This window comes from Eulemur rufifrons, chromosome 27, assembly GCF_041146395.1.
Source record: "Eulemur rufifrons isolate Redbay chromosome 27, OSU_ERuf_1, whole genome shotgun sequence".
NCBI classification, from domain to species: Eukaryota; Metazoa; Chordata; class Mammalia; order Primates; family Lemuridae; genus Eulemur; species Eulemur rufifrons.
The window spans coordinates 13122328-13148334 of NC_091009.1; the positions used below are offsets into that span (position 1 = coordinate 13122328).

Below are 26007 nucleotides of genomic sequence, written 5' to 3' on the forward strand. Positions count from 1 at the left end.
CTACTTTTCCTAGAGCCGGGGTCTCCCACTTGCTCAGGCTGTTCTCAAACTCCTGAGCTCAAGTGATCCTCCCACTTTGGCCTCCCAGAGTACTAGGATTATAGGTGTGAGCCACCACACCCGGCTCTTGGAAGAAGTTTTTTTAAATCTACACAAGAAAATAAATTAAATAAAATAATGATAATATACACCTACCATATAATATACATCTACCAGAATGACTAAGATAAACATGAAAATGTTGATGTATATATAGAACAGCTAGGATTCTTATATACAGCTAGTGGGAGTGTAATTTTTTAAAATTTTTTATTTTTAATTATTATGGGTATTAGTTGTATATATTTATAGGGTAATAGGGCACATGTGAAGTTTTGATATAGGCATACAATGTGAATTAATCAAATCAGGATAATTGGGATATCCATCACCACAGGCATTTATCATTTCTTTGTGTTAGGAAGATTTCAGTTCCACTCTTTTAGTTATATTAAAGTATACCCTAACTTATTGTTGAATATAGTCACTTTGTTGTGCTATCAAATATTGTTTATTCTATCTAACTATATAACTATATTTTTGCACCTACTAACCATTCTCATTTTATCCCCCTCCCTGGTACCCTTCCCTGCCTTTGGTAACCATCTTTTTGCTGTCTCCATGAGATCAATTGTTTTTAATATTTAGATCCCACACATGAGTGAGAACATGCAAAATTTGTCTTACTATGCTTGGCTTATCTCACTTAAGATAATGTTTGCCAATTCCATCCATGTTGTTGCAAATGGAAGGATTTCACTCTTTTTATGGCCATATAATATTCCCTTGTGTATATATAGCACAATTTCTTTATCCATGCATCTGTTGATGGACATTTAGGTTGATTTCAAATCTTGGCTATTGTGAATAATTCTGCAATAAACATGCGAGTGCAGATAATTTTTCAATATACTGAATTCCCTTCTTTTGCATATATACCTAGAGTGGGATTACTGGGTCATATGGTAGCTCTATTTTTAGTTTTTTGAGGAGCTTCCATACTGTTTTCCATAGTGGTTGCACTAATTTACATTCCCACCAACAGTGTACAAGGGCTCGCCTTTCTCCACATCCTTGCCAGCATTTGTTATTGCCTGTCTTCTTGCTAAAAGTTATTTTAACTGGGGTGAGATGATATCTCAGTGTAGTTTTGATATGCATTTCTCTGATGACTAATGATGTTGAGCATTTTGTCACATACCTGTTGGCCATTTATATGTCTTCTTTTGAGAAATGTCTATTCAGATTCTTTGCTCATTTTTTAATCAGATTATTTTATTTTTCCTATTGAGTTGTTGGCACTCCTTATATATTATAGTTATTAATCCCTTGTCAGATGGGTAGTTTGTAAATATTTTCTCCCACTCTGTGAGTTGTCTCTTCACTTTGTTGATTGTTTCCTTTGCCATCGAGAAGATTTTTAGCTTGATGTGATCCCATTTGTCCAATTTTGCTTTGATTGCCTATGCTTTGGGGATATTACTCAAGAAACAAAAGTGTAAATTGAAACAACTTTGGAAAAAGGTTAGGTGGCATCTGCTAAAGGTGAACAAATCATACCCGGTGATCTAGCATTCCCATTCCTAGATTCATAATCAAGAGAAATTAGTACATATGTATAATGAATGACTTGTCCTAGAATGTTCATAACAGTACTATTTGCATTAGAAATGACCCATATATACATCAACAGTAGAGGGAGAAAGAGATTGCAGTATATGCATAAAATGGAAAACATCAATGAGAATGAACAATCTACACTACAATGATGTGGCAGATGCTCACAAATAGAATGTTGGACAAAAGAAGTCAGACTCTCAAGTGTACATGCTGTGTTATTTCATTTATACAAAGAAAAAACTTGCCAAATTAATCTGTCTTTCAAGGCCAGGATAGTGATTCCCTTGTGACCGGAAGGTGGCATGAAAGAGGGTTTCTGGAGTCCTGCTAATGTGCTGTTCCTCAATCTGAGTGCTGGCTACCCAGGCAGTGTGTTGAGTTTGTGAAACCATTTAAGCTACATGCTTATGTGCACTTTTCTGTATGTATATAATGCTTCAATGAGAAGTTTAAAATAAAAGAAAACTAATAATTCATAAAAGCATTTTCTAACCAAGCATATTCATTATATTTATTAAATTTAATTGGATTGAAATAGTTTCACTAATTAAATTTAAGAAGCTCAAGTATATACCTGGCACTGTAGGGTATTCTAAAGGAGTAAAATGGAAAAAAAATTCCATGCCAGTAAAATTCATAATGATGCTGGGCAACACACCAGACACACAGGAAACCATTAGAAAACAATAAATAATATATAGTACGCATTGTTTTTTCAACTCTTAAGATACCATAAATCATAAAATGCATTATTATTTTATGTGCCAGTTAGAGAGGAAAAACACTTCTAAATTCATGACATGCCACTGATTATAAAATAAATTCCATTTAAGAGATATTAAATTTAAAAACAAAATGCCTCTTGCAATGGATGAGAAAATGTGCCATAACACATAGTAAATACTTCAGACAGTCAGACAAGAAAGGGATACATATGGCAGGCATAAGCAGGGAGGGTTCATATATTAAGTGGGACAAAAGATAGTTCTTGAAGGATGGAAAGAAGTTAAAAGCTAGAAGGTGAGGTTATTCCAGGTTAAAGAAACTTTAGAAGCAGAAATGCAGAGGCAGCTAAGTACTCAACACTATGTGGAGGCAGACAGGAGATAGCCTAATTAGAGGGGGGAATGAAGTATTAGGAAATACCTGGAGATTTGGATGGCAAGATGAAGCCAGATTATATAGGGGTTGGAATTCCATCAAAAACAATTTGGACCCCATTCAATTGGCAGTAAGGGTTGGTTTTTAGAATTGGAGCAAGGTGTGATGAAAGTGATATTTGAGGCAGCTTATCTTACTGGATTGGCTAGGGAAAACTAGAAGTAGAAAAAGAAGAAATTATTGCAGTATTATAGGTGTGAAGTGATGGAGACTTAGCCAAGAGTGCTGACGTTACAGTGCATTAAACAAAATTTTCCATAGTATCTCTTTATTATACATTCTATATGTAAAAACTAAATTTGATTTTGTTAACACAACTGCCTAAAAAGGACTACATACTTTCCTTTCCTATTAAACATTTGACTTAATATTGGAAATTTGAACATATTTTAATCTATAATTGTAGATTTTGTACAAGTGAATAAAGAAGATTTATAATGAGAAATAAATATCCCCAACCCTTTGAAGGAGATTCATTCCAGCTTTAAGTTTCTTAAGACCTAAAGTTTCTGAACACCAAACTAAGGAATCTCTTAAGTATTCATCTACTTAACTATGTATGTTGGATGCTTATTTAATTTAGATAATGCATTACTGTAAGTCATTGAGCGTGTACTTTTTTCTTTTTCTTTTCCTCTCTTTATCTATCACTGTCTGTCTTCTTTCTCCTCCAGTTACTGTTTACTTCCAATAGAACATGCAGCATTCAGAGCTTTGAACACTTATAATCTTTATACTAATAATAAAGCTTAGAATTTTTTGTAAACTGTAAAGCTCAATGAAATGGTGCAAAATCTGTGTCATCTTTATCACTGAGTTATGAAAATGATAATTCTCTGTCTTTAGACAGAATCTCAGGGACACGATAAGCATTTGGACACTTCTTAAAGAGTAGCTTTCCAATGGTGAGTCCTTAGGGAGTAACTGCCAAGCTGTAAAGAGACTACCTTTAAATTAAATTTGGTATCACATGCATACCACAGAATCATTCCCTTGAGCCATAATACTATGAAAAGTATAGTATTACTGGCACAGTAAAAGAGACAACTGGAAACAATTTTTTCCTTGGAAGCTTTATGGACTGCAGGGTAGACGACTGGCTGTTGTCCCTCCTTTACCCAGGGTAGAGATAACTAAACGGGATAATGTGTTTGGCATTGGGAAATAGAATTATCTACTCATCCAGAATCTTCTGATCCATCTAGTTATAGACATACACTTGTGTTTGTAAATCTTAGTAACAGAGTAATAGGCACTAAGCCTATAACTTAAGAAACCTAGTTTAGAGGATTGAATATAAGAACATATTCCTTTCTTTTGTGACATGTATTGCAATCATGCTGGTGGTTTATGAAAAAGGAGAAAAAGAAATACTTCAAGAAATTGGTCATAACTTAAAAGTAAAATAAGTTTTTAACACAGGTAACAATGAATAATGTAATATTTACCTACGTAAGAGGATAATTTCAGAAAAGGATGGGATCAGATTATCCAGTTCTCTGCTTCAATTATGTCTGTTAACTCTCAACAGATATGGTTGTAAATGTGGCTTAATGATTTCCTAAAACCATATAATCATGGTCTTTTTCTCTGTATATCTTTATGTAAGCAAACTATAGTTATGCTTGTACCTACCTGTATGAGTTTGTTAAGATATTATCTATCATTTTCTGTAGTAAAGTATCTTCATTCTTTTTTTATTTTTTATTTATTTATTTTTTTTGGGACATAGTGTCACTCTGTTGCCCAAGGTAGAGTGCCGTGGTGTCAGCCTAGCTCACAGCAACCTCAAACTCCTGGGCTCAAGCAATTCTACCACTTCAGCCTCCCAAGTAGCTGGGACTACAGGCATGCACCACCATGCACAACTAATTTTTTCTATATATATTTTTAGTTGTCCAGCTAATTTATTTCTATATTTTTTAGTAGAGATGGGGTCTCGCTCTTGCTCAGGCTGGTCTCAAACTCCTGAGCTCAAACAATCTTCCCTCCTCGGCCTCCCAGAATGCTAGGATTACAGGTATGAGCCACCACGCCCGGCCGGTATCTTCATTCTTAGGAATAATCTTTTCTAACATACTGACTTTTTTTTTTTCTTTTTGATAGCCTTCTTGCAGAGATATATACTGAATTCTTAATCCCTTTAATAATTTGGGCTCATCTGGAACCCCTCAAATTTTTTTTTCATAGTTCTGTTACAAATAAGGAAGACTACCAGAAAGAAAAGAAAACTCACAAAATAAAGGCTTGTTCAAGGATGACATTTTTCTATTATTATGAACCGTTCCTAAAGATATACTAGTGTGATAGCATTAATGCTCAACTTCACAACATTTTTAAGTTAAAGATCTTTTATTATGTATAATTAGCCTATTTTACCACTTTGTATATGATAATTTACATTTTTCTCTCCACAGTCAATAATGTTCAATCTTTTAAAATAACAGATGCCATCCTTTAAGCCATTTTTTTGAATGACCAGTATATGACATGATAAAGTAAAATTGCTCTGATTTTGAGGTAACATGCCCTTTGCACTTTTCACCATTTGTCTTTTATAAAACATTCTTTGCAAAGTGCTATCTACTTTCCAAAAGAGATAACAGTGTTTGCTTGATGGCTTAGTAACCTGTTTCAGACACTTTCAAATCAATTTTGTTTCATGAGGGAGTACCAAGTTAGAAATTAACCTCCCCAAAATAACTAAAACCACTAGGTAAAATATAGAAAACAACTGTTTTTAGACATAATTCAATGGATAACCACAAGATTGTTATCCTTGAGAGATGACAAAAAAATAAGATGAGTCTAGAATTTCTAGCTGGAGACAATTTCCAGCCTGGAAACATCATTAAGTTGAGGAGACAGAGATCTGAGTTATAGGAAGCTGAAGAATCTCTAGATTTTAAGGGCAGAATCCTAGAGAGGAGAAAACTATGAAGATAAGAACATCTAGATACGTGAATGGGAGGCCTCTTACACAATCTGTGCATGCATAGGGTAAACCCCGTGAGGTCAAGAGAGAACCACTTCCCAGAAAGGAAAAATTACTTGGGATAAGTAAGATAAAAATTCCTAGAGATCACACAGGACCAGTAATTCACATGAATTCTTTTCAGCCAGGGTGGAGAGATCTTGTTAAATACATGGTGAAATTAGTACAGACCACAGAAGAGCCATACCTTAGAAGTACAACTAAATCATTACTGGAATAAAGGCATTCACCCACTCTATAAGAGCTCCAAAACATGCCTCGATGGATTAACCAAATTCACAAGTAACGAAACTACCTATCATATAAAGTCCAATAACCTTTAAATGAATACAACAAAATTCAATACTCAACAATAAACATAACATTGACAATGTCTAGCCTACAGTCCAAAATCACTAAACATACTAACAAGCAACAAAAAGTGGCCTATAACTAGTCAATTGAAACGAACCCTGAAGGAACAGAAATGATAGAGCTAGCAATTAAATATCAATGTTCAACATAATTAGATATGAGGGGAATGCAAATTAAAATCACAATGAGATAAAAATATGTCTGTTAAAATGGCTAAAATTAAAGAGATTGACAATGCACAAAGAACCTTACGTCAATGTTCATTGGTGCTTTATCCAAAGTAAACAAACATTAGAAACAATCCAAATGGGAAATGGATAAACAAATTGTGGTATACCCATAAAGTCAAATTTTCTAAATAAAAAGAAATGAATTAATGATATAACAATTTGGATGAATCTCAAAATCATTAAACAGAATGAAAAAAGCTAGAGCCAAAAGTTTTCATTTATATAAAATTTTAGAAAATACTAAACCAATCAAATGACAAAAAAGCAAATCAGTGGTTAACTGGCTGAAAGACAGGGAGCAGAATTGCAAAGGATGGGGCATCGGGGAAATTTTAAGGGTGATGGAAGTGTTCTATATCATGAGTGTAGTGGTAAACACAGGTATACAAATGTGTTAAAATTCACTGAAATGTACACTTAATATGAATGCATTTTAGTTCACACAACTAAATAATATTGGTTAAAAAGCATTTCATGAGTACATAACATGTATAGAAATATAATTAGTAACAAGAATACAAAGATAAACATGTCATATGCATGGCTTCTTTGTGTTCATAATGGGGTAAAGTAAAAGAACTACACACACCCACACACATACACACAAACACATATGTATAAACTGTATTCATTCACTCATTCTTTCACTGTTCAAAAAACATAGTAAGTGAATATTACAGTAAAATAAAGTGCCAAAAGTGTTTAAGACAAAACTCCTATGCCCCCACCCTCAAAAGCTCACAATCTGGCACTATAACAGAGACCAGAGAAACAGGACAGTATGAAGAAAGAAAAGATTAATTCAAGTGAGCACAAGAATTCAAGAGGCACCTATGGAAGAGAACTCTACCTTTTCCTATCTTTGTAAATGCTCTCCTTCACTAGCTATAAATAAAATATACACTTTTTTTAGCCGTGATTTTTGCTGAGTATGAGCAAGTATTTTCTTCTCATAATCTTTGAAGAGTTGAATATAAGACCCAAGCTGATGCAAGCATTGGCATCAGAGGAAAAAAAAAACAATGTTCATAAAATATACTTCTCTTGATATTCCACAACATTGAGAAGGAAGGAATCCTCCCCAACACGTTTTATGAAGCCAACATCACCGATACCGAAACCAGGAAAGGATACAACAAAAAAGAAAACTACAGACCAATATTTCTTATGAATATAGATGCAAAAATTCTCAACAAAATCCTAGCAAATTGAATTCTAGTCCTGATAAAAAATAATCCATCATGACCAAGTGGGCTTCATCCCAGAGATGCAGGATGGTTCAACACATGCAAATCTATATATGTAATTCAACATATAAATAGAAGTAAAAATAAAGACCATATGATCCTCTCTATAGACGCAGAAAAAGCATTTGACAAAATTCAGCACTCTTTTATGATAAGAACACTTTAAAAAATAGGCATAGATGGAACATACCTAAAAATAATAAAAGCCAAATATGACAAAAATCACAGCCAACATCATACTGAATGGGGGAAAAACTGAAAGCATCCCACTTAGAACTGGAACCAGACAAGGTTGTTCTCTATCACCACTTCTATTCAACATAGCACTGGAAGTCCTAGCCAGAGCAAACAAGAGAAAGAAATCAAGGCATCCAAATGGGGGCAGAAGAGGTCAAACTATCACTCTTTGCTGACAATATGATCTTATGTATAGAAAACGCCAAAGATTCTGTCATGAGACTACTGGAATTGACAAACAAATTCAGTAAAATCTCAGGTTACAAAATCAATTGTACAGAAATCAGTAGCATTCCTATACCCCAACAACAGTCAAACTGAGAACCAAATCAAAGACTCAATACCCTTCTCCATAGCAACAAAGAAAATAAAATACCTAGGAATATATTTAACTAAGGAGGTGAAAGACTTCTAAAGGGAGAACTATGAAACACTGAGAAAGGAAATAGCGAGGATGTAAACAGGCGGAAAACCAAACCATGCTCATGGGTCGGCAGAATCACCATTATTAAAATGTCTATAGTACCCAAAGTGATCTACAGATTCAATGCAATCTCTATTAAAATACCAACATTATTTTTCACAGATAAATCCCAAAAGCTACATCTTATTTTTTATCACTCTTTATATTTTTATTTCTAAAGTGGGAAAATGGTGACTTCCAAACATGGTTTTACATAAATGAATTCCAAACAATTTCATTTTTCAGCAACAATTAACCCATATTAATGCTTTTTACTCTTTTTGAAAAAAACAGAACACTTTTGTCAAATCAAATCTTACACACAAATAAACTTAGAAAACAGGTAAAAACAGGACTGTCATAGTACAAGTTGGAGTAAAGCCTACTTTCAGAGCCCTCAAGACCTACCTCAAACAAGCTCCACACAGCACAGTCTAAAACCATTTAACTGCATTATCAAAGACTAACATTACAACTAAAAAAACCAAATGATTCACTTCTTTGATACTGGCACAAGGATAACACATTAATATTACTATTTTGTTAGGTAGGCAATAATAAACTGTGAACACTCCAGAAGAGTTTCATTAGCATTGTTTCATTCCACAACCGCATAAATTGACATACATCTAGAAAGTCTACTGTGGTCAATACAGCTAGACAAGTGAGCTTTTATACCCTTTAAAATAACACTTATATACTAATCTTCTAATACAAAAATAAATGTAAACCTCAAAAAAAGTTATTGAGTTTGACAAACCTTCAAATATGAAATGAATGGTTTTCTGTGTGGGTGCTAGTCTTTTCTACATCTGTTTAAGCTAGAAATTTCTAAAAGAACAAGTTCCCTTATAAAATTCTAAACTTCAACTTCCAGGCAACCATCTAAAAGAGGAAGTATAAGGAATGAGTGAAAGGAGAAAATACTAAAAGACTTGTCCAGATATTTTTGAAGCTGCAAAAATATTCAGGGTAAGTTTTGGGCATGAGTACAAATTGGTTTTTATTTTATAAAAACTAGTTATTTCTATAGAGTTTACTTTGGAAACCTCATCTGAAAATGAACTTTATTCATTTCATATTGCAGGCTGAATTCATAAATGACCTTTGTCTAAATTCAAGTATTCAGTGCTATGTCTTATTTCACATTTCTAGTAAAAATGAAGGACATTTTAAAAACCAAAAGAAAACTCCAGGAAGCCAGGATCAGAGTACCTATTCTTTTCCATTTCAAAATATTTGAAATTCAAGACAAGTTATTTCTTAAAGAAGATAAGAAAGTGAATTAAAATTATTAACAAATCAATTGATACTTTTGTCTAGTTTTCCTATTCCTGATTTTCTCACTTAACCACATTGAGTAAGAGAGCACTATTTGATATAAAAAAGAGTAAAATGTTATACGTTGCTAGTTGATCCATTGACTTTCTCCACATCAACAGACTATGCTAATGTAGATACTACCACAAAGAAAATCTTTCTTTGTCATAAATCCATTGATTCATATAAAGTAAATCTGTGTAACAAATATTTAATAGCTCTGTGATATCTTTGCCTATTTACATTTCTAAAACTATAATCTTTAGTGCTGGTTATCGTATTAGAAAAATAAAGAATCCCAAAGCAGAGAGCAAACTATATCCAGTGGTAGAAAGACTCTTAAAAACTGAGTCTGTGTGCATACATACAAAGGAAGTAATGTCATCTGATGGACAGACAGACTCAAAGGAATCAAGAAAGGTCCAGAAGGGTCTCTAAGGTTCTATTAAAGAATGTTCCAGACCCTTGGCAGAAAGGAATGATAGGCAGAGCCCTGGACCCTGAGTCAAGGGACTTGGATTTTAGGTCACGCTCTGACCTAGAATCAGCATCCCAGCTTACATCAGATGTCATTATATTTGGATTCAAAGCCTTCTTGTGCACAAACTATCAGTAAGACAACCACTTTCCTTCTTTCTCAATTTATATGGTTATTATAACTAACAAATAATAGTAGACCTGGGATTTTATTCTAGGTTCTCTTACTCCAAATCTCAACTTCATTTCCCTATTTCATTTCTTCAATCATTCATTCAATAAATATTAAGTGTCTACTAATCTATTATATGCCTGGCACTCTAGTAGGTGGCAGAAATATTAAAAATAAAAGACACAGTAGCTCATAGTCTTGTGGAGTTTATACTTAGTACAGCAGATGTGCGGTTATTATTATACAGCATGATGATATGAAGAGAGAAGGACAAAGAGCAGGCACTGAGCTCAAATTTGGGGAGTCTGGGAGGTCCAATGAAGACAATGACTTCTAATGTAAGACGGGAGGATGAGTGGGAATTATCCAGGTAAAGTGGGGTGAATGACTGGTTGTTGCCTATTGCTGCAGGGGCTGGAAAGTTTTCCAAGAGTAAGGAAGAGCCCCACCAAAGTCTCAGAGGAAAAAGCAGGAAACATCAGAGAAACTATAAGAAGTGCATTATAACTGGACACACCATGGCTCACATCTACATTACACTTGGTCATCCTCTAGGATGAAGTATCTGCAATTATCAATCTCTTGTTCATACTTTTGTCTCCATTCTGCTCTCTCCTTTCTCTTCATTAACCTAAGTGTTTACTGATCCTTTTGGACTAAAGTTCTTCACTGTGACTTCTAAAAACTCCACTCCATTGTAGGACTTCCTTATGCTTAATCTTCACTAAAAAATCAAGATACTTCTTTACCTCAAGGGAAATATGTGTATCACTAGTCTAGTCTCTTCTCCAACTACTCTCTTTGATGAAGGTTGCTTGTTATCCTGCACCCCATATATCTTAGAGATTGAACCTAGGGCAGCTTTCTCGTTTCTCACTGCTGTGTGCCACCCCCTGAATAAAGCCCTATTCCTTTGAGGCTTGTACCATCCATCTTCATTGCTGCGGTGCCACTGTTCCTTATTTATTGAAGACTTTGTCACCTCGCTCAATATCTTTCTCTTCATACCAAGTCTTTTTATCACTACAGTGATTGCCACATTCGCATAGATAACTTAGCCAACTTGCTGGCCTCTCAATGACCTCCTCACCTCCTGTAACCCTTATAACTCCATTCACCCCCATACTCCCAAGGCCATCCAAGGAACTTGCCATTAACAGAGGCTGCTCCAGACATATCACCATCTCACCACAATCTTCAAATCCTCCAGTGTTTAAACTCAGTTGGTCACTCTGCAACACTTTTGCTCCATAAGAACATGCACTACATCTATTTTTGCTCAATACTGAAACCTTGAATACTAACACATAGGAGGCAGGCCTCAGCAATTTTGTTGAAAAATGAATAAATGAGTGACTGAAACAAAGAATGAAGACATAAATAAATGAGAGAATGGTGGCAAGACAAGTCAAAAGGCCATACAGTCACAGACTAAACAAGATACTAGATGAGGAAAAGATGGGTTGACTGGGAAGGTTATCATGAAAATAGAATGGAAAGCATGTTGCCAACTAACTGAATGTGGACAGCAAAAGAAGGGAAGATGTCAAGGATAACTCAGTCCATTTGAGCCTGGAAGACTGCAAGAAAAGTGGTAACATCAACAGCAAAGAGGAGCACTAAAGAAAAACATTCCCAATGGGGAATTTCTAACTAGAAGTGTTGGCAGCATTGTTAGGTTAAGATGACCAAATACAGGATGAAAGCTGGGGAGGCAGTCAGGGCTGGATATTTGGCCATCACCTTCACAGAGTAAAAAGGAAAAGTAGTGAGATTCATTCATTCAAAACATTCATTTGGTAACTTTTAATTGAGCACATGCCAAGTTTCCTATTTTAGGCATAAGCAAGGGATAGGTAATATAATAATGGGCAGAGATAAGTGCTATAAAAATGAAGTAGGATAACAGGAAATAGAACAGAAAATGAAGGGTGTTATTTTAAACAATGCCAACAGGAGAAAGAGACATTTAAGTAGATACCTAAATGAATTGAAGAAGGGAGGTATACTCACAAAAGAAAAAAATGCCTTAATTATACTATCAACAGAAAGCCTATGTATAGAGCCCGGCCAAGGCTGGGAAACACAAAAATTTAAGATAAGAAGAGGAACGAATATCAACAAAGGACTCAGAAGAGAAATAGAGATCTAGTAGGGGGAAACATCAAATAATAGATGCTCAGGGCAAGAGGGTTTCGAGAAAGTAAAATGGTCAACAGTTTCACATTTTATAAATGAAATTGAGGACCGAGGCAACAGTTACTAGAATATATGAAGAGAACAGTTCTAGATGGGGAGAGAGAGTCAAAGGTATGATCATAGGTATGAAAGGACAAAAGAAGTAATTACCACTCAACAAGTTTGGTGAAGAAGAGAAGGTTTATACCTAAAGAAGAAGCAAAACAGAAGGTGGAATTTGGTTCATGAGTTTGCTTTTAGACAGAAAAGACTTGTTCTCTCTCCTGGTAAATTCCAAAATGTGGCATCTTGGGAAAGCACCTCTATGTATAATTTGTCCTAGGATCCCCATAGTCCACAGCATGGAGTTTTGCTTATAAACCTACTCCATTAGTATGTGGGGTGTGTTTGAAATTTTCTTCTTTGGTGGAAATGCCTCTACTATTTTTCTTTATCTTTAAAATAATACCTACTCATTATTTTAAACATTAAAAAAATACATAAAAGAAAAATATTAAAATTATCTACAATCATACTATCCAGTGATTGCCATTATCAACATCTTTGACCTTTCCATTTTTTTCTAGAAATATGCATTCATATATGTAAATGAATGTGTTTTTTAAAACTGCAATCTTGCCAGATACATAATTTTAATAAACATTACTTGAATTAATAATAATTTAGCTGTGTTAGTAATTTATAATTTAAATTTACTTTATTCATTATCATATTATTGAGTTAATTTGTTAAATATCATTTGAATAAATAATGGATGAATTTTCAGAAATGTATTCACTAATTCTTGAAGACTTTCTTCCTTTTCATGAAGATATTGATATTCAAATTTTGAGTATTTGAATCATACCATGTGTCTTTTTTCTAAGTTCCTAATAAAAATGAAGTTGGTAAAGCAAACAATCATATCTGAAAGTAAATAAATGAACTGTATCTCTCTAAAATTTTAAGTAAGAATTTTGAAATATTTTTTTCCCTTTCTCTTTATTCAATCATTCACACCAAAGCTATTTAAATTATATGGTATATGACTTTAAAGTACATTTTTCTTCTGGGGCCTTTAGCAAGAAAGAGAAAGCCATTTGTAATTTTTGTCACAAAGCCAAATCATGACCAAAATGTACAAGGGAGCTCTCAAAAGTAGCTCATACCATCTCTCAAAAGATTTTGCTTTTATAACCCTATTACAGGCAATTCACTCTAGGAATGCATAAGGAAACCTGGAAAATATATGAAGCATGGACTCTGTTTCCATTTATTTATCCTAGGTCATAAGGAAATTTCTCAAATAAAACTTCCCTTACTTTGATTCTTAACTCTTTCATCTCCTCTTTGCTCCTGGAGAATAAGAAGCAAAAATCAGATGATCCTTGATGAATATTTTTATTTATGTTAAATCAAGTGCAAACAGTGATGAATTTTATGTTTAGTATTTACGTGGCATTTGCAACTTAATATCTTCATGGAACTGCTTACTGTTTTCAAATTTGTCTGTTGGCTCATATGATACAGAAACATGTTTTAAAAAGACCTTGAGTTTTCTTCATTCTTTGAATACGAAATCCTTTAAACTGCTTTTTAGAAAATAATATTCATTTATTCCAAACATATTAAACTACTTTTAATTGATATAATTATTTCTGCAAGGATACTACCATGTCTTTTCCTTCTACCCTAAAATAATATCTACCTACTGTGTTTAGTACAAAAGTTATAACTTTTACTTTCAGATGAATAGTAATTTAATATATAATGGGGTTCCTGGGTAGGTAACTAAGAAACAAAAATTAGAAAAATAAGATCTTCTATGTCTAGAGATTAATGACAGTCAGTTATCTTGCATCAAATTATTATTCAATTATCATTATTTAAGAAAAAATACCGGTGTGTTTTCCCTTCAATTACATAAATGTAAGGGCTGCTTCTTTCTTCTTTTGTGAGAGACAAAAGACTGTCCTTTGATATCCTGGGTACACAAATCTCTTGGTGGAATAGCTCAATTGGCCTAGATGTTCAAGAGCCTTTTGGTAAAGAAGAGACTAAGACCCCCAAATTCTGCTTCCCAAAATTCAAAGTTAGGTCTTTTTCAAAATACTTTAGACACATGATCTCACTTGATTTTCACACAAAAAAATTCTTGCTGTATATGTCTTTGTAACTCCTAGACGAGAGGACTGAAATGTAATTGCTTTATAATGAATACAATACAATATTTTTGAAACATCAGCCATGTAACCTCTTAAATATAATAGTTCTCTTACTTTTTATCAATTCCAATAAGATCAGAGATATTCTAATATATATGTATGTATGTGTGTGTGTGTACACATATAGAGAGATGATTATTATTTGATCATTGCTACATGCTTTATCTAAATAAAAAGACTTAAAAGGAATCTTTTAAAATTAAATATAGAAAATATAAAAGGAAATATTCAAATTGTTGAGGCTGTATGAAAATGACTCAAAAGAATTTTATTTGTTTCAACATTGCTGATTTTTCTTCTTGTTCCCTTGTGTTTCTTTGCAGTTGCCAATAGGTTAACTCTTCAAGACATGATGGTCAGTGATTTCAGTGGCTAACTAGTTGTTTCAGTTTTAAATATCAAGCATTTGAGGCATTTTTCTCTCAATTCAAATTGTTCATTTCCACCACAAGTCCAGTAAAAATAAACACCAAATGGGAGAATAGCTGATCTCTTTCAAGTCATTGAGGAATTTGAATACATATTTCAAAGACTTTGAGGCTGACACAATAACTTTTTGACCATTAAACTCTTACAAACCCAAAATTAGCTATGCAAGTAATTGATTCAGTTAGTGCTGACACCTCATAGTCAAACTTGATATTTTATTTTATCTTCTAATCAAAATAGAGTCTGCTAAAGAAACAGTTTTATTTCTTTTGCTTTTTCTTTTGGTCCTGTTGAAAACGTGTAACTTATTAGCTAGTGTTTACCCTTAAATAATATTTCTTTCTCTTCTAAGAAATGTACTTTCTGGAATTTATATAAATTTCTTTCTCCTTAGAGACAGGTTTTCTCTGTGCTTTTTGGTATTTGAGGAAGAAGCTTTAGTGAGTGGTACCCATTCTGTTTTCTGAATTTTATATCAGGGGTCAGATATCATGATTATCTTAGGAAGGAGTGTGGGATAACAGCTTTGTATTAAAACTTGAATTTCATAGGCAGTGAGTTCTGTTGTACAGATATGATCCCACTGCACATTAGAATGTATTGCTGCAGTTTATAACTAGTGCTTTAAACAGTTCCCAGAGCCAATACACAAAACCATGGAATTTTGTAGGGCTTTTCCTTTTAAACTAGGTAATTCCCCACTTTCCAACCCCTTCAGGTCCCATCCCCTGCTGTTCCACACTGCAGGAAGAGTTCTGCTTGACTTTGAGTATATTTTTTCCAAATGGGATTCTGTTGAGAACAGTCATCTCCCTCTTGCCCCACTCCTCCCTACCATTTGTGAAGAATATTATGTACTATGTACTCTACATGTCATTATGAAAAACTGCTCACATGCTCAGAAGCCTACAGGCAACAATTTTTTTGAGCAATAAATTAAGGACTTTATTTTTTCTTTTATCTACGCAAATGGAAACTTGAAATACACATGGCTTCATTTAACCATATTAGTGACCTATAAAGCACTCCCAGGTGCCTAGAAGTGCAAAGGTAACTATGTGAGTGGAACATTAGCATTCCTAGCACATACTCACAGGGATAACATGTCAATCTTAGCACAACAGTGGAGAAAGAAAGCATTCCATTGGAACTAAGGTTCAGGTATGCATTCCTTTTTTGGTATGTTTGCGAATGTGAAGACATCCGTTTATTTTAAAGTATGAGCTCCGAATTCTCCACTCAGTTTGACACTTAATTAGGTGAATTCAAAGAAAAGATAAGTGGAAACATTTACACATTGTTATCAGACACTTCCTGTAGCTTTCTAGAATGTTATAGCTGTCCCTGATACATTTTCAAATTTCAGAGGAAACACCAGTTTCTACTTATTTTCAAGGTCAGCAGGAAGGTTATGTTTTTGAAATAACGTCTGGAGTAAAACTCGAAATAGGAGAAAGGAGAATGGCTGATATCTCATTTTAGAGCGTTAATTGTTCAGAACACTGGACTTCAGAGTATCATCATTAAGCTCATATGCAGAAAGCTCTTGTTTTGAGGGCTACTTATAGTGGCCATTAACCAAAATAGTAGGAAGGGGCCATGCTAAATTCAAACTCCAGTGAAGTTTACAATTTTTCTAATATCAGTACTGAACCTAGGGAAAATGAGTAAAAAAACCAACAAGAGAAATAAATTCAGTAATCTTTAATCTATGAGGCTTTTTGTTGAATTGGATTTTTCACATATATGTTGCAAGATTATCACTTCATTTTCCTGGGTTTTCAGAATTTCCTCTGAAATTCTTAGTAAGTTCAACTCTTCCTTTCTCATTAGAAAGTCCTCACTGGGAAAAATCAAGACTGCTTTTTTAGCTTAGAGTCTCAATTCCCATTACAAACAGAAAAGAGGATTATTTGTTCTGCTGTCTGGGAGAATTCCATGGACCTGCTCAGTTCCATTATGTTCCTTAGACCCAAATCACCCCACTTCTCATCCATGTAGGAGCACCCAGAGACCCTGCCTACTTTCCTCTCCACTCAGCAGCTGCAACTGCACATGCTGACTCCAGGAGAATGGCATTTATTCTCCCCACAACTTCCCAGCCTACCTACCTCTAAAGGTTACTGTAGAGTTAAAGGAATACACTCTGCATAGTGCCTAGAACATCATAAGCACTCTATAAGGGTTACCTATATCACTATTATCATATTATTATTGACGTTATTATTATACTCCAAATAAGCAGTTAAATATTATTTACCTTTTGACAGTTTTATTGCTAATTGCTACGTGAAAATAAGAAAAATAACAAATACAGGGAAATTGTAAAAGTTCAAGAATCTTACAAAATTCTTTAGTAGTTCTGAATCCATTCTCTCTGAGGCATGTATTTGTAAAGGTGGGGTTCACCAGCATACCCCTCTACTTCAGGGCCCTCCATAGGACCTATGATCAAAGCAAAACCATAGCTGCCCACTTTGACAAAGGAGAAATTCCCGTCTTTAAGGACCTGTAGACTAGGTGATTTCCATTCTCTTGGAACTCTATTCAGCTTACTATATGCATTACTTATTTCTTTCATACTCACAATTGCCCTAGGAGGTAATTAATGTGCCTGTGTTCACATGAAGGAATAGTCTCTCACAAAAGTTATATGAAATTGTTTCATAAAGTTGTTCAACCAGCTAAAGGCAGAAAGATCATTTGAATTCAAGTCTCCCTCATTCTAAAGCCCCCAAGTTTCCTATTACAGTATCCTGTCTTTGACCATCTCATCACAGATGAACTCTAAATATATGTGTCTTTGTTTTAGGAAAAATCCCCAAATGGTTGCTGGGATATTTTGACTGGCATGTATCACTAAATAAAAAGAATAGCGGTTAATATTTATTGACATGTTCTAAACCCAACAACCCTACTAGGTAGGTACTATCATTCTCCCCATTTTACAGACAAGGAAACAGAGAAACAGAAAATGTCTAAGATCACATGCCTGGGATATGAGCCATGGTCCCAGAGCCTGGTCTTAACCACTGCACAGCACTGTTTGTGCTGAATATTATGTTTGCCCCAGATCCATTCTCTGCCTTTCTCCATCTGGCTCTACCCCCTGGTATACTAATTTTTGTGGACTGCCTCAACAGGACCCCTTGGTCCTCTAGCTTCCAGTTAGATTTAGGGAAATGGAAGTTACCAGGAATGGGAAGGGGTTGGGTCCTTATTCCCCTGGCCCCATCCTCACAGGGCTTCAGTTTGTCTATCTAAGGCCACAGTTCTTGATGAGCCCTCAGCCTGGGGCTCACTGGAAGCTGGTATGAGCTCTTCCCTCTTCCCCTTCAAACCTAGGGGGAATATAGGTAAATCCATTGCTGCTGGACTCTTGGTGTTTCACCATTCCTTGTTGGCTGCCCTTGGCCCAGCCCATACCTTCATAAATCGTTATTCATGAAACTATCTTTGGCTCCTGTTGAGTGAACCACCTGTTTTTTGCTTGGATAATTACTGATACCCTGCCTCTGTAATAGATAACATCTATGGGAATGTTACTTTTCATAATGTTAACATTTATTGGAATGGGACCATTTCACCAGGCTACGATGTCCAGGGAAAAGTTTGGTTTTTTTTTTTGTTTTTTTTTTTTTTTGTGGGGAGGGGATGATAGAGGACATGAATTGGGGGATGTGTGGAGCAAGGATGGGGAAACTCAGGATAAGTGAATTAGCTAATTAACAATGAATCTTTTCATATTAACTTCTTTGACACAAGGATATAGCATCTGTAAGAAACTTTGAGACCTCAAATTTGGACTTTTTCTTATACCAAAAGAAGCATTGATTAGATTAACTGATGATCATCCAGCTTACAAAGAAATGAAGAAGTAATACTGTAATGGTTTAGCTCCTTTTTTGTATTCAAAGGTGAATTAAGTACATCCTTGAGATGTGTTTTAACTTGTGTTTCCAAATTGTAATACCATACAGGGATTTATAGACTCCTGCTGCTCAGCCAAATAATTTCTTCCCTTTGGTTTCCTTTTATGTTAAATAAAGATGAAAGATACCTAGATCTTCTACTTAATCATTGTTTAAAAAAAAAAAAAGAGAAAGAAAACTTCAAGTTAACTCAAGAGAAAGTTGATACGAAATATATCCCACTAGGTCAGGAAATTGATGAACTAAGTTAATGAGGGTAAAATATAACACTCTACAGTTTCCTTTAGAAAGAGTAGATGAAAATTTTCTCTTTGAGTAAAATGAAAGATGCAGTGCATGTGTGGCTTCCCTGCAGTTCTTGTGTCTAGTAAATGTGCAGATACCATTACAGCGGTGTTCCCCAGCCTTTTTGGCATGTGGGACAAGTTTCGTGGAAGACAATTGGGATGGTTTCGGGATGATTCAAGTGCATTATATTTATTGTGCAGTCAAAACCTCTCTGCTAATGATAATCTGTATTTGCAGCTGCTCCCTAGCACTGGCATCGCCACCTCAGCTCCACCTCAGATCATCAGGCATTAGATTCTCAGAAGGAGAGCACAACCTAGATCCCTGAGCCATGGGAGTGGCTGTAAATACAGAGGAAGCTTCACCTGCTCACCGCTGCTCACCTCCTGCTGTGCGGCCAGGTTCCTAACAGGCCAACAGTGCTGGTCCACAGCCAGGGGTTTGGGGACTACAGCATTACAGCATCTATTGTCCCTAGAATTTGTAATCTTTACACAATAGAAGAATTTGGAACAATGAGAAAAAAGAAATGACTTAATTACATACCAAAAAGTTTGCATAGCCAATTTTAACACTGTCACAATGCTTCCTATTAAAATCTTCCACATTGGTGACTTTCTTTAAGGAACATATTGACTTCTATAATTCGAGTAGACTCTTCATAACATTTTTTCTCACACACGGTAAAAAAGAAAACTATCCAGCCTTTTCTCGGATTCTCCAACTCAGATTTGTTTCTCAGCAACAACTAGCTTCTGATTTCTAACAAACATGGTGGCACAATCTCCACACATTAAAAGCATAATAGCAACACTACCAGGGTTCTGATGATGCTAGTTAGCATTTTCTGGGCTCTTGCTCTGTGTCAGACCTTATGTGGAACATTTTACATGCATTATCTCATTTAATCTTGTAACAACTTTCTGAAGTGGAAAATTCTATTATCTCCATTTCACAAACAAGGAAACTGGGTCTCACAGAGTCCATGTCACAAAGAAATATAAAATTCTTATCATTTAAGATGCATTTACGTTTAGGTAACTGAATACTCAATTTTAATTGGCTTGAGTAAAAAGATCATTTCCTTAACTCTAAGAGGCTTAGCTGTAGGATAGGCTTGAGTGGTAACTTAATCCAGAGACTGGATTTTCTTAGCTTTTCACTCTCCCTTGGATTGATTTCATCCTCAGATTTCTATCAAGATGCCTGCATCAGAGAGAGGATTCACACCCATGTAGAACAATATCTAGAAGAAGAGAACTTTTCCAAGACACCCCTAACTAAATTCCCCTTGAGTCCCATTAGCCCAAAGTAAATGAACCAGCCTTTCCTGCACCAATTTGTGTGGGGATTGGAATTGCTACAACTGACAGATAAATTAAGGCTCATCCCTGCTGGCGTCAAACTCCAGTTTACAAAAATGGACCATTTTAGAAATGCTTCCCTCTAGTGCTATTCAGCAAAAGCTAAATTTAAAGATCAGAATATCAGTTAATGATCAGGGAGAAAAACACTATTAATAAGCCAGTGAGTTAAGTTTCTGTTATATATATACATATATAAAATTTCCTGCAATTTATACCAAATTTTTGTAAATTATTCTTGTAAATTATTTAGTAATTGTCAGAATTGTTCAAAATTACTAGAACTATAAACACTGTGCATTATACCTTTATTTAATAAGGTTTGTAACTCTGTGGGGTTTATTTTCTCCATTTAAGACAACAATAATAATATTTTCAATTTTATGTAACTCAGTTTTCCCTGGGTATGTGGACATAAATGGAGTCACATTCCCAGGACACACCTATGTTTTTTTCTGGTTCCAGTGCCAACTATTATTATCAGTAGTAGTCCTATGGTTCTCCCTAAAATTTCACCCAATTTGTTTTGGGAATCTCTAAGTTGTGTCTGACTGCTTATAAACATGTCCAAGCAACTATTTTCTCAAAGCCTCTAACTGCCAGCACTGTGTCTTTTTGCTTCTTCTCCAGTACCTTCTTCTGGGACCCACCATGTCCACTGGGCATGGCATACTCTGCTGGTTCCAACACCTCATCTGTCTCCACTGAGCACCACTGGCATTTTCAACCCAGAGCCTGACAAAACCCTAAGTGGGTGGTGTAGAAGCCAATGCAAGACAGAATGATGCTCTTCCTCACTTACATCCCACTTTGTGCTGGCAATGCTGATTGTATCCTAAAGTCTTAGGGAATTCCAGGTTAAAAGCAACTTCTTTCAGCAGCATTTCATTCATTAGATTCAAATACAGTGTATAGGATGGGACAAGAAACCCAGTTCCTAAGAGAGTCCTCCACTCTTCCCTACCCCCTTTCTTCTCAGGCTCCCGGATTCTCATGTAAACATTTATGCAAATTAACAGCTAAGGGCTCCCCTTGTAGTCATCAGACCATACCCAGGCACTTATGAGTCACTAGAGTGGACCCAATATGGACCTATGCCATAACCCCACTAAAGCTGTTTCTTCCAAGAAAAATTATCTTAAAGTTTCTATATCTCAGTAAGTTGATTAAAAATATTTTTGCTAGATTGTTTGCTCTAGAAATAGCAATGTCCTATCAGTTCCATTATGATGTGATAAGAACTCGTTATAACAGAACTACTGACCCACATCATTCTTGAGACAAAAGATTCTGTCATGAAATTAATGGAACTTTTATAGATACAGTGGCCATACAATCGAATGTGAATGACGCACATTTAAAACATTATCTTTGTCCTGGTACGTTCCTAGAAATTTAAGTGGGAGCCAAATAAATAAATAGGTAAATAAAATGTTATTATCATGAGGGAGGCCAAGGCAAGATAACAAAATGGACAAAGAAGGAATCATGACCAACCTATCTCAAGGACTTTTGTAGAAAATACTAAGATTTTCTTACAATTTTAGTTATAGATTTTATTATCATGGAAGTTTTTTGATAACTGTATAGTCATAGTTTTTGACTTCTAATATTAGAGGTCAAATCTCATTAGAATTTTGCTCAATAATTAACTTTTTCACATTCGACTTCAGTAACCAGTCAAAACTCATTTTACCAGTTATACAAAAGTTATTCATCAGAAACACAAACTGACCTTTCTAAACAACAAGAGCTATAAAATTTTTTATTCCAATGAAATTAATTTTAAAGACATTTATACTTAAATTAAGTAATTTGTTGTTACAATAAATATAACCCAATGCAATGTAGAAATTAATGTTAGATAAATCTTTTTCTCCACATTAGTTCAATGCTCTTATTGACCTGTGGGCCAGAGTAAAACCTTTTGGTTAAAATTGATTTGAAATCAAACTTGTCACAATTAGGCTAGCCTAATGAATTTTGTTAAGGTAGCTAGTAATAAAGTGGACCCTTTTATTAAACTGACCTCATTAACTTGTTTCTTGTCCAGATGGAACACTTGACCAGAACTTGTAGAAGCAATTTCTTCATAGACTTTATATCCAATATGGTTCCTGTCATCACAATCTCCAGTGAGCACAAATACCACCTATGATTTTTTTAAAAAGAAAATAGTTTAAAAGGTTTTCAGAAATCAAAATATATTTATTATCTATTATATGAAGATATTATTAGGCAAGTAGAATATATGATAATTCTTGACTTTGTACTCCGTTTAACAGCGAACCGAGACAGGAATTAATAGTTGTTTTTATTTCAGAAGCATAGGCTGGAAGTTACCGAAGTAGAAGTGAGACCATGACTGTGATAGATTACATGATGGCCTCAATTTCTCACCCCTGCCTATATCCACACACTTTTACCCAAACACTCCTCTCATTAGAGAGGAGGAGTTTAATTGTCATCTTTGAATCTAAGCTTGGCCATGTAACTTTCTTTGGCCAATAACATGAGGCCAAAGGGACATTCTACAAGTCCTGAGCCTAGACTCAAGAGACCTGCATATTTCAATTTGCTCCCAAGTATTTCCACCATGGCCATGAAAAGGACACGCCTAAACTAACCTACTGGTCTCAGAAAGAGACTTAAAGACCTGTGAAGCAAAGCCAAGTTGCCCCAGAGCCACGTTTAGATAAGTCAAACCCCAACTACTCCCCGGACACACAAGCGAGCAAGCCTACACCAACTGATCTCTGCGAACAGGTGAGAAATAAATGCTCATTGCTTTAAGCCATTGAGTGTTAGAAAAGTTTGTTATGCAGCAATAGCTGACACAATGAATAGTTCTGACTTGGGTAAGGTTCCACATAGGAAGTGACATTGAAATATAAACCATTTTGTTAGGCCTATATTTTGTCAGTTATTAGGATAAAATGGTAACAAGTACCTTAATTAATCCCCTATAATTTCTTCTCCATATTAAAAAATCAAAACATTCATATGCTATGTATTAAATATATTATTATGTTATATATATTTAATATGTTTAAATTAAATTACATATTGGAGTGCATACACGTGAATAGATCGTTGTAATTATTGTTATTTACCACCCGTGGAGCAGTTGAAAACCACAGGCGACCTCTCACATGCTGTGTTCAGACAGAAAGGTTTGGGGGTTGAGTCCCACTCACTTGTGACTGTTTCTGTTGGATGAGCTGCAGCACCTCATGAGCGAGCCGGTAATCCTTGGACCGAGCATCCGTGAAAACATAGATGAAAGAACCAGGAAGAGAAATTTCTAAGGCAATTTTTATAGCTCCAATACTCATTTCTGGACAATCACCACCACCCTGTTGAGGAGGGAGAAAAATGCGATTACTTCCTCAGATAAAAAGAAATGAATATTTTAGTTGTAACAAGTTATTTTAGGAGTTTTAGCACTGAGAAAGTTCTCTTCACTGTATTTTCTGTCAGTTTGCCACTGGATTAATCACATTGGTCAGGAAGAGCTAGCAAATACATAAAGTGATGTGAAATCAGAAAATCCGTACTTAGGAATACATTATAAATTTGCCCAGAATACACAAAATAATAGAGATTGTCGTACAGTTTTTAAATGTTGACTCATTCTCCCATTCTCTTACATGACTAGATCATACATCCCCTCTTTTATGTCTTCTCACTCTTATTTGATGACCTGCTTCTTACTGGGGTGCGAAAACAGAAGCAATCAGAAGAGAATGTCCATAAGCTCCCACCGTAACACCTGTTAACATACCTGCGGGAGCAGGTCCCTGCCTTGACAGGGAAGGGTTTGTTTGCACCGTGGCTAAGGCTAACCACTCACCTGGGCACTAATCCAGGACGTGGCTCCTGCAGCTGCCCCCTCTTTCTACTTCATAGTACTCATTAATAATCATTCCACCAGCAGATAAAGATACCAGCATATCTCCCAAAGCCTTCAAATTTTTCTACTCAAATGTTACCTAAGAGAGAAGCTTTCCGTGACTGTCTTATATAAAAGATATCCTTTTTGTCACTCTTTTCACTTAACTCTGTTTCATTTTTTCTACTAACCTATAATCTCTGTGTTTTATGTCCTATTTGAATAAGCTCAACATGTTTTCCTAAACCAAACTAGTCCCCAACCCAAGAAGAATTCTTGTCACATTTATTTCCTTCATAATTCTGTGGATTTGTATATGAAATTGTGAGCATACTGTGCTTCCAGTTTTATACATCGTATTTTAGATTTAAGATTATATCCTGCTCATGTTTCCATGTCATCAGGGTTCTTCAAAACCACAGGTTTTAATGATTGTATGACATTCTATTTTATACATCCTATGGTTTAGTCAATGATTTCTCTATTGTTGAATATTAATGTTCATTCCAATTTTCCTCTTCTATTATAAATGAGGGAGAGAGAGAATATGAAACTGATTATTTTCTTAGCATAGATGTCAATGTCAATAACACCAGGCCAAGGCAATGGACTTTTGATCAACATAATTTAAGCTGTTGATAATTACTGAACATCCTGCTAGGATTTAAGCATACAGCAAGGAATAAACTACAATATCTTGCCCTTAAGGACAAGGTCTAGAATAAACAATCAAATAAAAAGCAGGGAAGCTTGAGATCATGGGGGCTTTGTGGTACCAGAGTCCATCAGAATCCAATAACAAGTAAGAGCTCTTCCTCAAAAAATAATTACTCCATGAAAAGGATGAGGAACTATCAGCAAACTCTGGAAATTCTATTTGATTTTCCTATTGGGATTTCCCCCAAGCTCCAAACTGTTTCAGATTCTGATATAGATACCTTGAGCACCATGTATCTACTCAAGGTCATAAGAACCAAGTATTAGAATTATTTACACTGTAACCTGGACAAACTGGAGAATCTTTTCTTGTATTCGATCCCAATGAAAACTTACAGCCTTTGTGTTCTATTTGTTAAATGGGTTGGACCAGAGCATCAGCTATTAAAAACTGCCTTAACACTAAGAGAGACCCATCAAATACGTCACTTTCTTGATTGGGGCTAGAACCTGTAGTAACCTGATCTTCACTTTGGAAAAGATACAAACCATATTCTTCCAGAAATTTTATTGAGTTCGCAGTTCCTTTTATTTTTGCAGAAATTATCTCCCACCTTCTATCATTTATATGTATTTTCAAGGGATTTAGTTTAATAGTTAACAGTGCTCTCAAAAATACTTGATTTAATATCTTCAGACTGTACTTATCTCTCCAGTTCCAATTTTC

General features: G+C 35.1%; 1 protein-coding gene across 1 annotated transcript in view; it reads right to left on the reverse strand.

Moving 5' to 3' along the window:
• HMCN1 (hemicentin 1) overlaps positions 1 to 26007 on the reverse strand; it is a 414078-nt gene that overhangs the window by 275943 nt on the left and 112128 nt on the right. Inside the window, exons 3-4 of the mRNA XM_069459659.1 lie at positions 23929 to 24087; positions 22761 to 22883 (exon numbers count right to left, since the gene is read on the reverse strand). Of these exons, the coding sequence (XP_069315760.1) occupies positions 22761 to 22883; positions 23929 to 24087 (282 nt within the window). The remainder of the gene's footprint in view (positions 1 to 22760; positions 22884 to 23928; positions 24088 to 26007) is intronic.